This window comes from Monodelphis domestica, chromosome 7, assembly GCF_027887165.1.
Source record: "Monodelphis domestica isolate mMonDom1 chromosome 7, mMonDom1.pri, whole genome shotgun sequence".
NCBI lineage: Eukaryota > Metazoa > Chordata > Mammalia > Didelphimorphia > Didelphidae > Monodelphis > Monodelphis domestica.
Window position 1 is genome coordinate 4683450 of NC_077233.1, and position 14158 is coordinate 4697607.

The following is a 14158-nucleotide window of genomic DNA, read 5'->3' on the forward strand; positions in this document are numbered from 1 at the left end:
CACACTAACTCTTGGAAAGAGATGGGAAATGGCCTGCTTAGGATCCCATAATGGACAGATTCAGGATTGGAACCCAGGCCCCTGATGCCCAGTGCAAAGCTTTTGTCATGGTGTTCTCCTGCTCTTCAGCCCCTCTCTCACTTGGGAACAATGAAGTGGGACCCTGAACTGGGAAAGTGGCCCAGTACTACAGCCAGCAGTGAGCAGTGAGGGATCCTTCTTGGGCAGTGCACTCCTCAACGTGCACACCGAAGCATGTGGCTTCAAGGCGACAAGCTGGAGCAGCGGGCTGCCCTATATCTGTGCCCGCTGCTCTGTCCCTCATCAGTCACTGTCAGAGGAAAGTGTGTGTGCCCTAGCACCCGTGCTGACCTCTGGGGCTCTGGAAAAGGCTGCTTGCAGGAAGGCATGGGGCCTTCCCCTGGGCTGGGGAAGCCAGACGCCAGATGTCAAGCTGAGCTCCCAGCTGCCTGAATGTAAAGCGGGGGGCTTCTACCTTTGAGCTCCACAGTAACCCCAACCCCTGCTCCTCGGAGGATCTGCTCTCTGTTTCTCAGTGAGGTGCTCCCTCACTGGTCCCTCCAGAAAGGGCCATGTTTTCACGAGCATTATTGGCTCCATCCTGGATATCCCTCGACTTTGGGGAGCCTTCTCTTTTCTAATGGAATTAAATTGGAGGAAGGGCTGATTGGGAAACAGGGATCAATGAGCTTTTGTTTCTAAATCAGCCAACTATCCCTAGAAGAAGCATGGGCAGATACAGCATGTGAACTAGGGAAGGGGTTTGGGCATTTGCATCCTCAGTGCCTAGCCCTGTGTTGGCTATATATTCGGTGCCTATGAAATGCTTCTGAATGCTAATTGGATGATTTAGCCCCAAAGAATAAGGGTGAACGAATGCCCCATTTGTCCAATGAGCCTTTCTTCGGGAATGCCATCCAAGCAGATGAGAGCAGTAGGATGATGGCAACAAAATCGAGAGTAACTGTAGTGCAAGCACACTTAAAACGGGTTAACAATTCTTCCATATGATGAGAATCATCCAGACATGGAATGGCCAGTTAGGTAATGTGGTGGATAGAGAGCCTGGCCAATGGTCAGGGAGATGAGCCTTCCTGAGTTCAAATTTGGCCTCAGACCCTTACTAGCTATGTCACCCTGGGCAAGTCACTTAACTCTGTTTGCCTCCCTTTCTTCTTCTTCTCTAAAATGTCCTGGAAAAGGAAATGGCCAGCCACTCCAATCTCTTTGCCAAGAAGACCCCCAAAAGGGGTCATGAAGTCATGGCCATGACTGAAAATGCCTGAAGAGCCAAAGAGCAGGAATGGGCTACCTTAGGGGCAGAGGGTCCTGGGAGGTCTTCAAGCAGCTGTTGGTGCAGTACAGGGAGGGAGTGCGGGGCAAAACCAGAATTAAATCAGCCCTCATGCATTTAATAGATTTGTGACCCCAGGCAAATCACTTCACTTCCACTCTAAACTGGGGGTAAATGGCAACTCTTATTATGAGGCTATCACTGTTTAGCCCCAGGGCTGGCACATGGTAGGCTCAATGTAAATGCTTCCCCTCTCCTTCCCTTCCCCAGTGCCCAACTGACCATTTCCCAAGTATGTTTTTTTCCTTTTTTTTAACCCTTCCCTTCCACCTTAGAATCACTGCTGTGTATTGGTTCCAAAGCAGCAGAGTGGTAATGGCTAGGCAATGGGGGTTAAGGGACTTGCCCAGGGTCACACAATTAGGACGTGTCTGAGGCCAGATGTGAACCCAGGACCTCCTGTCCCTAGGCCTGGCTCTCCATCCACCCAGCTGCCCCTTTCTAGGTATGCTCTAAATGGAATTTCTTTGTCTATGTGTTGACCTGATGCTTGATGGGGTCCACCTCTGAGTCAGGGGATTCTGGGAACTTGATGAGTGAGCATCAAGACTGTTTCCTGCCCAGAATCGCTGCTCTTACCTGGGTTTTCAGCGTGGAAGCTTTCCTGCAGCCTCCTTTACTCCTGCCTTCCTCAATGAACTCCTAAGGGAACTGGCCACCCATTTGCAGGCAGAGCCGGGCCATGGTGGGATGTGCTCTCCCCGGCTAGCTCTCGTGGTGCCGCTAAGGCTGAGAGTCCAAAGGGACCAGCAGTGGATGCTTGTGGATGGGGAGAGCCTGTCGCCGGGCTGCCCATCGGGTGACATCATCCCCTCTTGTTTCTTTATTGCAGGCTCCTTTCTCCCAGAGGAATGGGGCATTTAAGCATGCGGGGGGGGGGGGGGGGGCTGCCCGCCCCTCCCTCCCTCGTGCCCCCATCATTTGGGCTCTCAGCAAGCTAAGAGCTCCCTTTCTGGGAAAGCCCGATATTCTGCCCTGGGTTTTGTAATTTAATGATGGAGAGTTTCCTTAGTAAACCGAATGCCAGTACGAGAATGCTTATCTTCTATCCAGACCTCGCACATAAAAGGCATTTCATGCCATCAATTGTACACTTAATGAGCAATAGCGGAGTGCAGGCCCAGGAAGGGATTGAGCTGCGCGCACCATTATTGCGAGGAGTATTCCGAAATACCAGAAAGAGGACGTAAGCTCTGATCAGGGAGACTGCGAGCACAATTACCTTCTTTTCAAATCCTTCTGTGACACTGCAGGAGGAAAAAGGACTTTGAAACTTGAAAGGCGAGAGCTTGCTTTCAACCTCAAAAGCGCCAGGAAAGGGCTCTGAAATTTGCTCACTATTCCCAATTCACCATTAGCCTGTTTCTTCCTTTAGCCTCCAGGCATTCTCCGCTTTTTGAAAAGATGTTAAGAAATTCAGTCACAATAGAGAGCCGAGTTTGGAACATGTTTCCCGGGTCCATTGAGGTCTGGGCCTCAGCCTTTGTGCCCGGTGAATTGAGCTGAGCAGCTCTCTCGTTGGGGAAACGTGAATGAGGCAGCCTCTGTGCACTCACTGCCCGAGGCTGCCGAAGAAAAGCGGCCCGGCCGGCCGGCCGGCCGGCCGGCCGTCCCCTCCCCTCCCCCCGCCCATCCCAGCCCTTCCCGGCCCGGCCAGCATTCCTATACAAGCCCGCCCGAGTGGCAGGCCGGGAGCCCGAGCCCGGAGAGCCAGCCTGCCTGCTCTTAAGTCAATACAGCCCGCTTGGTTTATAGCAACTCTTGTTAAGTTTGTCTTGTAATTGAAACTGCTGTTGACCTTGCTGGGAGACCATTTGTCGTCCCCCCATTTAGTTAGCATAAACTGGAATAATAAACCCTCCTTCTCGGGCCCGATTGTGATAGGGTGACATTCGTTTGATTTAATGATTAGCGGCCTGACCCGGGCTCCTAGAGAGAGCCGGCCTCAATGGGGAGAGTTCACTGGGAAGCCGCACCCAGCCAGAATACTAATGAGCTCGTTAAACTTAGCAGAGCCCCAGCCGCTCTTAATTCCTCTAATGGGAGCCACACAGCCTCTCGGAGGGAGACGGAGACGCAGGCTGGGCACCTCGCTGCTCGCTCGCTCGCGGAAGGCATTTCTGCAGAGCCAGGATGAGAGCGAGAGAGTGAACAAGTGAGCAGGCAAGCGTACAGAGAGCGCCTAACTAGCCAGCAGGGGCTTGGTGGGACTGAGCTGTAAGTACCGCTGGCTGGCGGGGGGGCGGAGGGGGTGCTCCTCCCTTGCGCGCTTTAAGAACGAGGACGGAAAGCGGGAGTCGCTGAGGACCCGGGATGCTCCTGGAGCCCCGGGGGGGGGGGGGCTGCTTAGGCTGGGGAGGGCTGCGCAGCTGGGAAGAAGGACGGCTCGGGTCCCCGGAGGACTAGGAGAGTTGGTGCTGCCGGAGGGACTGTGCTTCCGGAGCGTGCAGGCTTAAACTCGGGCGCATCCCAACTTTTCCTTCCCCATGAAATCAAAGCCCAACAAAACATGCTTTAGAGACCCTTGGCGAGAAAGCCGGCGGGGCCGCTTGGCTATTAATGGGGAGGCAGAGCCGGGCGGTTGTGGGGTCCAGCGGCTGTGGGGGGCCCCGGGGAGGGGAGCACCGCCCGGGCCTTTTCCCCTGGGGCCCGGGCTTGGCCGGGAGGCAGGCGGCCTTGGCACAGGCCGCCGGAGAAGTGGGCTGTTTGCTTACACTCGGGCGGGCACTGGCCTCCCACTTGTTGCCATGGTGGACAGTCTGTTTCTGTCAGTGATTCGGGCTCGCGGAGCCTGGCCGCACTCAGCCTGCAACTTCACGGAACAATTCAGCCGCGCTGAACAAGATTAGACAGCTTTGGTCTTTTGGCTCGCTGGAGTGGCGGGGGCAGCCCGGAGCGCAGGCAGCTTCCCTCGGAGCACAGAGAGGCCTTTCAGGCCGCCGGCTGATTTGTATTCCCTGGGCATGCTCTGGCAGGTTTGCCCTTCGCGATTGCATCCCGAAGAGCCGGGATGCCGGGCACAAGGCAAGTCCTCCCCGGGGCCCTTTGCCGCCCGGACTTCACTCTCTCGGTCTACTAGAACTGGACCGCCGCAGCGGAGCAGCCCTCCGGCCTCCGCTCCTCCCTAGCTGTCTTTGCTCTGGGCCCGGACCAGCCCTTTCCCTTCCAGCCTAACCCGGGGCTTGGAGGGTTTGCCGAACTTTCTGCCCGTCACCCTCGGGGCTCCTCCTCCTCCTCCCCCGAGGAGGAGAGCGGTTTACCTAAAAGTGAACTTGGGCTGCGGCTCTCCTCCCAGAAGCCCCCAAGCAAGGTGGGGGTGGGGAGGGGCCCGGGAGGAAAAGGCAGCTGCAAACAAAACCCCGAGGTCTGCCCCGAGTGAGGGAACTGGATCCCGGATGCGGTGGGCCTGCTGGAGAGGCCGAGTCCAGACCCCTGGAAGTGGCATAAATGTTTACACCTCGGAGGGGCTGAGAGTGGGCTGCCCCCGCCGCGGGGGTCTGGGGAAAGCGAATTTCGGAAGGGGGGGGGGCTGAGAGCTGCTGGGGGACTCCGCGGCCCAGGCTGGCTCCTCCGGCCTTGACTATTTTCTCTGGACCCCCCCCCCCTTCAGAAATTGGTACCTCATTGGAGGAGGTTCACTCGAGGTTGAAGGCTGACATAAAAGGTCCGAGCCAGAGTAAATGAGTGGAAAATCTGACTTCGGCTGCGCCCAGATTCGAGAAGAATTTTTATAAAAGCTAATATAAGTTTGAGTGTGTTAGCCACCCTTTCACTTTCACAGAGCGCCCCCCCCCCCCCCCCCCGCTTGTTAAGTCCCCTTGTGGATTCGTGCCTGGGAGCGTTCGCCAGAAGGATGGAAAAGGGGGTGGGGCGCGGCGCGGCGCGGCACGGCGCTGCCTCTGTGTGTGTGTAATAAAAAGTTAATACAAAGCATCGGCCGAGCAGCTTTTTCAAAATCAATATGCTAAAATGGGAGGGGGGGTTGCGCCCCATTCCGGCCCTTCTTTGGCTCCTTGACAGATTAAACTGGTAATTTATCCCTTAATTAGTAGTTTGGGGGACCAGAGAGCTGCCCAAAACAATAGGACAATAATGTTTCACGACCCGTTGGAAGGAGTCAGCAAATCCGCAGCCTCAGATCCAAGCGGGCCATTGTGCACTGGAGCGCGGGAGTCCATTGGCCAGGTGGGGTGGGGGTGGGGTGGGGCAGTCAAACTTCTGGCTTATTCCTCCACTTCCTCCTCCTCCTCCCGGGAAGGTTGGCGAAGACTTCCGTTGGCGCTGGGGCTTCAGGAGTTCAGGACTTGCAGGAGCTGGGGGCGAGGTGGGCTGGCTGGAGGAGTCTCTCCTTTTGGGTGTGCCCACAGGATCGGGAAAGTTTTGGGCCAGTGGGCTCACCCTCCCCTGGCAAGACTGGGTTAGTGTGGAGGATAACAATGAGAACCTGGAATAATGCTGAGAAAATGAATAACAGTAACAACTTGCATTTCCGTAGTATCCTAACGCTGGGAAAAGCCCCCCCCCCCCCTTTTTGGACATCTCAGGGATGTATCATGACGGTCCTATGAGGTTACGCCTGAAGTTTTTCTTATTCCTATATGACAGATGAAGAAACTGAGGCTGGGAGATACTAAATGATAGCCTGTTTCACAGCTATTGTGGAGGAACAATGATCTGAATTTTAGTTTTCCTGACTCCAAGCCCAGGCTCCTGTGCTCATGTATTGGCTCTCCTGCCAGGAAGGGGGAAAACAAGCATTTATTGAGTGCCTACTAGATGCCAGGTACCGTGCTAAGCTCTTCATAAACATTTTCTCGTTTGATGAATAGAAAGTTAGTTCCTTGTGGACAGAGTCTTTGGCTTTCTTTCTTTTTCTGTTTTGAAATCCATGGAATGTAGCCTGGTACCTGGAACCCAGGAGGCACTTGCAATTATTTTTAAAAATGGAATCGGTAGCATGGAAGTGTAGAAAGAGTCCTAGGGCTTGGGTTTGAATCCTGGTTCTATTATTTCCTTCCTGTGTGACCTTGGGCAAATCACTTAGCTTCCTGGGCACTTGGATTAGATGACCTCGAATGCCCCTTCCAGCTTGAAATCCAGGATCCAGTGGATTGCTGGGGGCTATTTCCCAGGGTTTTACAGCTGTCCCACTATTGCATGCAATTCCATATTGGGTTAGTAAGCACGTCCCACAGCTGAGCGAATCCAACATGTTCGGGCAGGGAGAGAGAACTAACCTCCAGGGAGCTAGCTCCGAGCCCTGATGGAGGAGCCGAGGTCAGTCTCTCTTTTGGATTCTGGGTTTTGGTCACCAGCACCCAAGCCCGATCGGGGATGGGCCCAGAGGTTGGGTCTTCGATGTGCTGCTCAGACGTGTCATGACTTTTGCTGCCATGAACAGTTACACACGGAAGCAGCATCCGTTGATGTGTCGTCGTTGTCAAGGGTGTACCTTTGCCGTGTGCATTCCTGAGTCGAGACTTGGACTCTGTGCCGGGGTTTTGACTGAACACGCAGCCAGTCTCACCTTCTCAGACAACTCGAGCTTGTAGCAATGCACCTCAGCTCACCTTTGGGTCATGCGAGGACAGGCTTTCATGAGGGGGTGACTGTAGTTTCCTTGGTGAGGGGGTGGGAGAAGTGGAAGGTCTTTGGCAAGAAGATTTCTGGATCAGAGACAGTGGATGGGATAAGGTAACCGGGATACCTGGGGTAGATGGCCCTCTCTCAGTCTTATGCTGCATGCCTATAAAATGTAAGCTCTGGGAGGGTAGGGACTGCTCCTTGTTTCTGTGTTTGTCTTTTCACCCCCAAGACCTAGCACAGAACTGCTGCAGAGCTCTTACTGAACTGGGGGACGTCCCACAGCGGAAGACACAGCAAATCTTCCTAAATACTTTGGGGTGGGGGTGGGATTTGGTAGGAGCCTTATGTTGGTACCTTTGCACAAATCCATAGAACCCTGAGGGATGCTACTTCCTTGCTCAAGAAGTTCTATGGCTCCCCACCGCCTTTGGGGTTTGAATGCCCTGCACAGTTTGTCCTCCACTTCTCTAGACCATTCACTCCAGCCCTCCTGGGTCCTGGATGTTTCAGTCAGCTGTCCCTGTAGAAGACATTCCATTTCTCACCTCCATGGCCTTTCCCAAACTGCTCCTCGTCTTTGCCACATCCTCTCTCCTCACCGTTTTCTCTTGGAACCCTCCACGTCTCCCAGATTTCATTTGAAGCGTCATGGCGCCTGGAGATTCTTTCTGGAGCCCGTTGGGGTGTGCTCTCCTTCCAAGATAACCAGGACTTGGGCTTTGTGTCTGTTGCGTTGATTTTTCAGTGTGGGAACTGAGCTCTTTCCCCCTTTTTTTGCCTTGAATCCCCCGTCTAAAGGTTAGAATGGCACTTGGTCCATTGGAATCTCATCATTAAGGCTTCTTAGACTGGATTGCCTGGGGGGGGGGTGGCAGAGAGGGGACAGGGTGCCGTTTAGATCTGGGAGAGCACAGAGAAGGTACTGCATCAGTGTTCCTTAGAGGTGGATGGGGACATCCCTCCATGCCAGCCTCCCTGACCACTGAGCCCCTCTGTCCCCTTTTGTCCCCACTGCCCTCCCAAGCTGTACTAAGTTACTGTCTCAGAAGCCTTTGCCACAGCCACTACTGGAGTTCTGAGAGTTCCTGCGGGGGCATTTTGCCTCCTGATTTCCTCTCCTGCTCACCCCGCTAGCACGTCGGCCAGCCAGACTTTTCCTCAGTGAGTCGCGATCCCTTTGGCTATAGGCTTTTAGGGCCCACCTTTGGTTTTGCAGCAGCTACGTTTGCAGTCTGGCCCCCCGCTTTGGAATATGTTAAAGAAGTAAAAGAGGGAGCAAAGCTGAGCAAACTGGGCCAACATACTGATAGAGTGTGTGTTGGCTTTTCAGAGATGGAGAACGTTTTCCCAGCAGACCAAACGGGTGCCATGTTTGACCAGAGTGGGCTTGACGTCCCGGCAGTTTCCTTTCCCGCAGGTGGCTGGCCGAGGACCCTTGGGTCTCGCTCTGAGTGGAGCGTTCGGGACTTCGATGTCAGGGGTCCCGAGGGGAGGCGCTGAGCCGTACAGTAGGCTTAAGCTGGTTATGTGTTACTCACTAACCTCCCTGATAATTCAGTAGGAAATGGATGATGAGAACGTGCCAAGGACAGAATCCTAATTCTCTCTGTCTGCTCTCTCGGCAGAATTTGGGCTTATCCATAATTGCAGCCGTGCACCCATCCCTCCTCGTGCAGACTCCTTATCTTACCCCAAGGGGAACAAAGACACGACTTTAGGGCAGGGGGAAGGTCTTGGCTAATTTCTGAAAACAATGGCACTGAAAGAGCTTCTCATTTGTCTTCCCTCCACAGAGGATGAGAATCCTGTACAGACCTATCCCCGAGAGAGGAGAAACGCCGTGGCCATGCAGCCACAGAGTGGCCAAGGGCTTAGTAAGATCAGCGAGGAGCCTTCCACGTCCAGTGAGGAGCGGGCCTCACTGATAAAGAAGGAGATCCATGGATCCATGCCTCACCTTGCAGAGCCCTCCGTGCCATACCGCGGAACCGTGTTTGCCATGGACCCCAGGAATGGCTACATGGAGCCCCATTACCGTAAGTCCCTTAGATCAGCGACGATGGTGAGGGGGTGATGGCCGGGCTGAGGCGTGGGCCTGGCCGTGGCCCCAAGAGGATAAACCGTTGGGTAGCGTTAATCGTTAAACATTGTCCAACTCTTGTAGGCGTCTTCCCCTTCCTACTTCCTCCCTGCCCCCCCAAGGCCCCTGCTTTTCTGAGGGAGGCGTTTCCTTCAGTATCTAAACCACTGGGGGCCGTGTTGGTTTCAGGCTTCAAGAGGATGGCTCATCTGTTGTTCATTCAGAGACCTTATACGTCTGATCAGAATGGCTGTACACCTAGGGGAGTCAGATTGGGGGCTGGGGGCCTATCATGAAGCCCCAGACTTTCTGCAGGAGCTTTAAGGAAAAGCCATTCCCACGGAGAACTGGGGGGCTTTAGGATGCTCTAGAGGAATGCGTGTGGGAAAGAGTGTGAGAGAAAGAAGGGGAAGAAGAAAAGGATGGGGGGACGGGAGAGATGGAGGGAGGGAAGAGGAAGGGAGGAAAAAGAAGGGAAGGAGGAAGGCGAGCCAGCGACATGGACTCAGTGAGGTAGGAAGAAGTGGGAAATGTCGACGGATTGCTCGGAAATGGGCAGTCATCGAATGGGAGGCCATTTTTTTCTTCTCAGAATACGGTCAGGATGGAGAATAGCCTTAAAGTTGCTGAGTTTCTTTTCAGATATTAACACAGAATAAGAAATTCTCTGCAGCTTGACTGCAGATGGATCATTACTTTCTCTGAGGGCACAACGCGATGACTTAGATGTTGGTCTGCATTTGTGTACCTTTTTGTCGGAGGTGGTGGTGGGAGGGAGCAGATCTGCTTCTAATTAAAAGGTCTCCGTTCCTCGTGGGTAATGGAGTGCACATTGAGGCGTCAAAGCGGGGGCTGGTATAGTGCAGATTTATCGCTAAGCCGGGACGCAGCTTTGCCATTTAACCTCCCTGTCGCCGACTCCAGATGCGCCGCCAAGACCCGCCTGGACGGCCCAGAGGGGCTGGCTTGGGTTTGCCTTCTTCCTCACCGTTCAGAGACGTTGGCGCTCTGAGGCAAAAGGTCATTAGCCAGATGACGGATGGCTGAGGACAGCTGATTAGTGCCTGTTTTCTTGCTAAAGAAAGTGCCCGGGATAAAAGCTAATTTCATCCCTTCGTTAGTGGACTTGGAACATGCCGGAATGTTCCCTCATCAGGGTTTAGATCAAAGGGGCCGCCACCGCCTAAGCCAGGCTCACCCCTTGCGTCTTTCCCCTGACAGAGTAGGATTGCTAATAAAGATGGAAGGTCAATTAATTCCTTTTAATAGTGCTAGTTTGGTGAGGGGGGGCGCCGGGGTGACCCCAGATGCCACATATCTGTTTGTGTTGAAGAATCCTGACTCAGTTGGGCCTCAGAGGGGGGCTGGACTTGTGAAAGGGAAGGAGCCACTTGCCGTCTCTGGCCTTCAGTGTTGGATCAAGAAGGTCCAAGGCCGCTGCCTCCTTTGGGAGCCTGGGACGAAGGTGAGCCCAGAGAAGGCGAGGGCCGCCCTCGGGTCACTGGTGTTGGAGCTGGCACAAACCCTGGAGTCCCTGACGCCTTCCGGCCCAACACTTCTTTTGCTACAAGGGGACGGCTTTCGGTTGGGCTTTGCCCAGATCTTCTGTCTGTACCATGATGCCCTTCCAGAAAAACGCCATGTGGCAAGAGAGATTCAGAAGTGGAAGGGCCCGAGAGGCTCTGTAGTTCAAGCACTTCATTTTACAGGGAGGGAAACCGATCCTCCAGAGTTGGAAGGCCTTGGTATCATAGGATCATGGACTTTCTTTCTTTCTTTTTTTTTTTAAACTCCTACCTTCCTTCTTGGAATCAATACTGGGTACTGGTTCCAAGGCAGAAGAGTGGTCAGGGCTAAGCAACGGGGATCAAGTGACTTGCTCAGGGTCACCCAGCTGGGAAGTGTCTGAAGCCAGATTTGAACCCAGGTCCTCCCAGCTCTGGGCCTGACTCTCTATCCACTGAGCCTCCTAGATGCTCCTTAGTAGGTATAGTCAGAAAGGAAGCAAAGAAAAAAGAGAGAGAGGGAGGGAAACAAAAAGCACCTCTGCTCAACAATCTTCTCTTGACTTGCAATCTGAGCCCACTGAAGCACAAATATATGGAACTTAGAGGAGCCCTTGATGGGAATAGTTCATCTTTCTGCCCTCAGGCAGGACCCTCATTAAATAATCCCATGCAGAAAAATTCCTATTTAGCTTGGAATGACTTCTAGAGAAGGAAATTAGGTAGCCTTCATGTACTCAATTTGATTTACTCCATCGAAACAACGTTGATTAAGTATCTTTTCTGTATTAAGTGTGGAGAATAATCAGACAAAAGGAAAAGCACTTTCTGTCCTTTAGGAGCCGCCCTACTATGGGGATGAATCCGTGGACAATTGTGAGTGCCACCATAGAAACAGATAAGGTGATTCTTGATGGTTTGGGGGAGGGCGAGAGCATCGACAACGCTCTGCAATATTGATTTCTGGGAGTTCTTCCGTATGTTATGCCAAAGCAAAACTCCAATTTCTCTAATTTCTTTCTTTGCCCAACTTGGTGAAACAGAGGGTTGGGAAGCCTGTTGGATGAGTCCATCACCTTGGACTATGCCTTGAATAGACACAATAGAGGGACGATGAGTCAGGCCAGAACTCCAGAAGAGGAAGAGAATTCTAGATCACTCTTGAGAAATGGAGAGATGCTGTTACTCAGCCCAAGATACTCCCTGACTCTAAAACTGTCATTTTCCATACAAGTGTCCTCCCAAGGCAATGTGGCTGTACATTGTGGATCGCCCTACACCTCTCAGAAGGCACATACTAGCCAGTGACTCCAAAACAATGGAAATCCCCAATGACTGGCCTAAATAGTGTTGACTGCAGTGGAAGACGTGCCATCAAAGGCGAGAACAAGGTAAAAATGGTGAGCTAGTTATGCAGTCAGCATTGGATGGGCAAGTGAAAAGCCTAATTGCATCCCCTCTTTACCTTCTACTTGGACACCTGCAATAGTCCTGCTGGTAGGGAGTCTCTCCACACTCTAGTCCACCCTCCATTTGACCACTAAAGAAAGTTTGTTCTAAAGTTCCCAATCTGCCCTGCTTCCCAATTCAACAAATTTCAGTGACTCCCTATTGCCACCAGGATCAAATCCAAAGTCTACTACTTGGCATTCAGAGCCCTTAATAACGTCACCCATTCCTACCTTTCCAGTCTTCTCACACCTCAGTCCCCAACATTTGCTACTCTGCCATGCTGGCCTCCTGGCTGTTTGGTGAACAAGAAGACCCTGTCTCTTCCCTCTGGGCATTTTCTCTGGCTGCCCTCGATGTCTGGAGAGCTTCCTTTTCACCTTTGCCTGATGGGCTCCTCGACTTCCTTTGAGTTCCACCTAAAATCCGGGAAGCAGGTAGACTTTTCACCACTTCTCTTCATTCTCCTAATGCCTTTCCTGGGCGAATTCTTTCCTAGTTAGCCCTTATGTAGCCTGTTTGCCAATAGGTTTGCTTATTGTCTCCCCCAGGAGATTGGAAGCTTCTTTCCAGCAGGGACTGCTTTGTCTCTTTTCATACCTATCTCTTCACTGAGCGCAGTGCCTGGGGCCTAGGAGCTAGTCAGTCAGTATTTATTGATGAATCGCATCCTTATAATCTAGAGATGCCACATCTGGGGCTCTTGGGATAATGAAGGGACAGCTCTGCGGCTTTGGCTAGATCTTTTCTGATTGTTTATGAAGCAGAGTGGACCAGGACCGAGCAGGACGCTTGATGTCTGTCCTGTTAGAAGGAACAGCCATACAACGGCGTCCCCAGAACTCCTGGAAGTATCAGGGCCACCCAACCTCACACGGCTCTGCTCATCTTGCCTCTGAGACTGAGCCTGGTGGGGCACCATACTTGACAGGGCTGTCCTTGCAGTTCAGTAGTCTTAGGCTGGTCTGTGGTCCATCGCTGCCCATCCAGGTGCTACTTTGAGCTCAGGGCCTGGTTCTAGAAATTCTTAACAATTTGCTATATATATATGGGGGGGAGGATTGCACTGGGGGTGGGTTTGTTTGAATATTTTCAATTGGGGATACGTGGCTAAACTGGTGGCCTGGGCAAAATAGAACGAGACTATTTACACTTTCAATATTTGTCCTTTATGCCACCTCAGGGTCATATTTGTGGCTTTAAACACAAATGGCTTAATATGGCCACTGTGATCCTTGGGTTTTTTATTTTTATTTTTACATGTGGTGTGAGTCAGAGCCCGTGTTTTTCTGTCTTCTTTCTAATCTGGCTAAAATGTTAGACTGAATCCAAGAAGGTGGAACTTTCCTAGGAAGATGGTTACAGGCTTATACTTGGGTTCAAAACCTCCACTTGGGGGAAATATAGCTAAATAAATGTTGATCTTACAAAGCTCTTGAAGCCTTAATGAGTTGTAAATTCAGTGAGTCAATATGTGTGATGGTACCTGGTATGGTGTGGGGTACCACATCATGCCATGAGAGGATTAACTGAAGGAACTGGATTTTTAAAAAATTTATTTATTTATTTAGTCCATTTAGAACATTATTCCTTGGTTACAATAATCACATTCTTTCCCTCCCTCCCCTCCTCCCACCCTTCCCATAGCTGACACGCAATTCCACTGGGTATTAAAATCATGGTCCTTGATCAGAAACTATTTCCATGTTGTTGGTGTTTGCACTGGGATGTTCCTTTAGAGTCTACATCCCCAGCCATATCCCCTCGAGCCATGTAGTCAAGCAGTTGTTTTTCTTCCGGGTTTCTACTCCCACAATTCTTCCTCTGAATGTGGATACATTCTTTCCAAAAGATCCCTCCGGGTTGTTATCCCTCAGGATAAAAATTAATTTTCTAAATTTTTCTTGATTGGTTTGTAGCTTATTTTGATTCTGTTTGTTTCTGAACCTTCTCTCTATTTTCTCTGAGTCCTATTTTCACCTTCCACGGTATTGGCTAGACTCCTGACTTGCCATTCTCCTCTCTCCAAATAAATACATGCTCTCTTCCATCTCTATAAGTCAATGATGAAAAATGATGCCCTTTCTACAGTGGTCAGATACCCCTGTGACCCTAACCCAACTAATAGATAACTATTCTGTAGAACACTGAGTTATTGGTCTT

General features: G+C 51.9%; 1 protein-coding gene across 1 annotated transcript in view; it reads left to right on the top strand.

The window, feature by feature from the left end:
* The window catches only part of GLI3 (GLI family zinc finger 3), a 266586-nt gene that overhangs the window by 71668 nt on the left and 180760 nt on the right, over window positions 1-14158 (top strand). The window contains exon 3 of the mRNA XM_056806255.1: window positions 8755-8997. Coding sequence (XP_056662233.1) covers window positions 8755-8997 — 243 coding nt within the window. The remainder of the gene's footprint in view (window positions 1-8754; window positions 8998-14158) is intronic.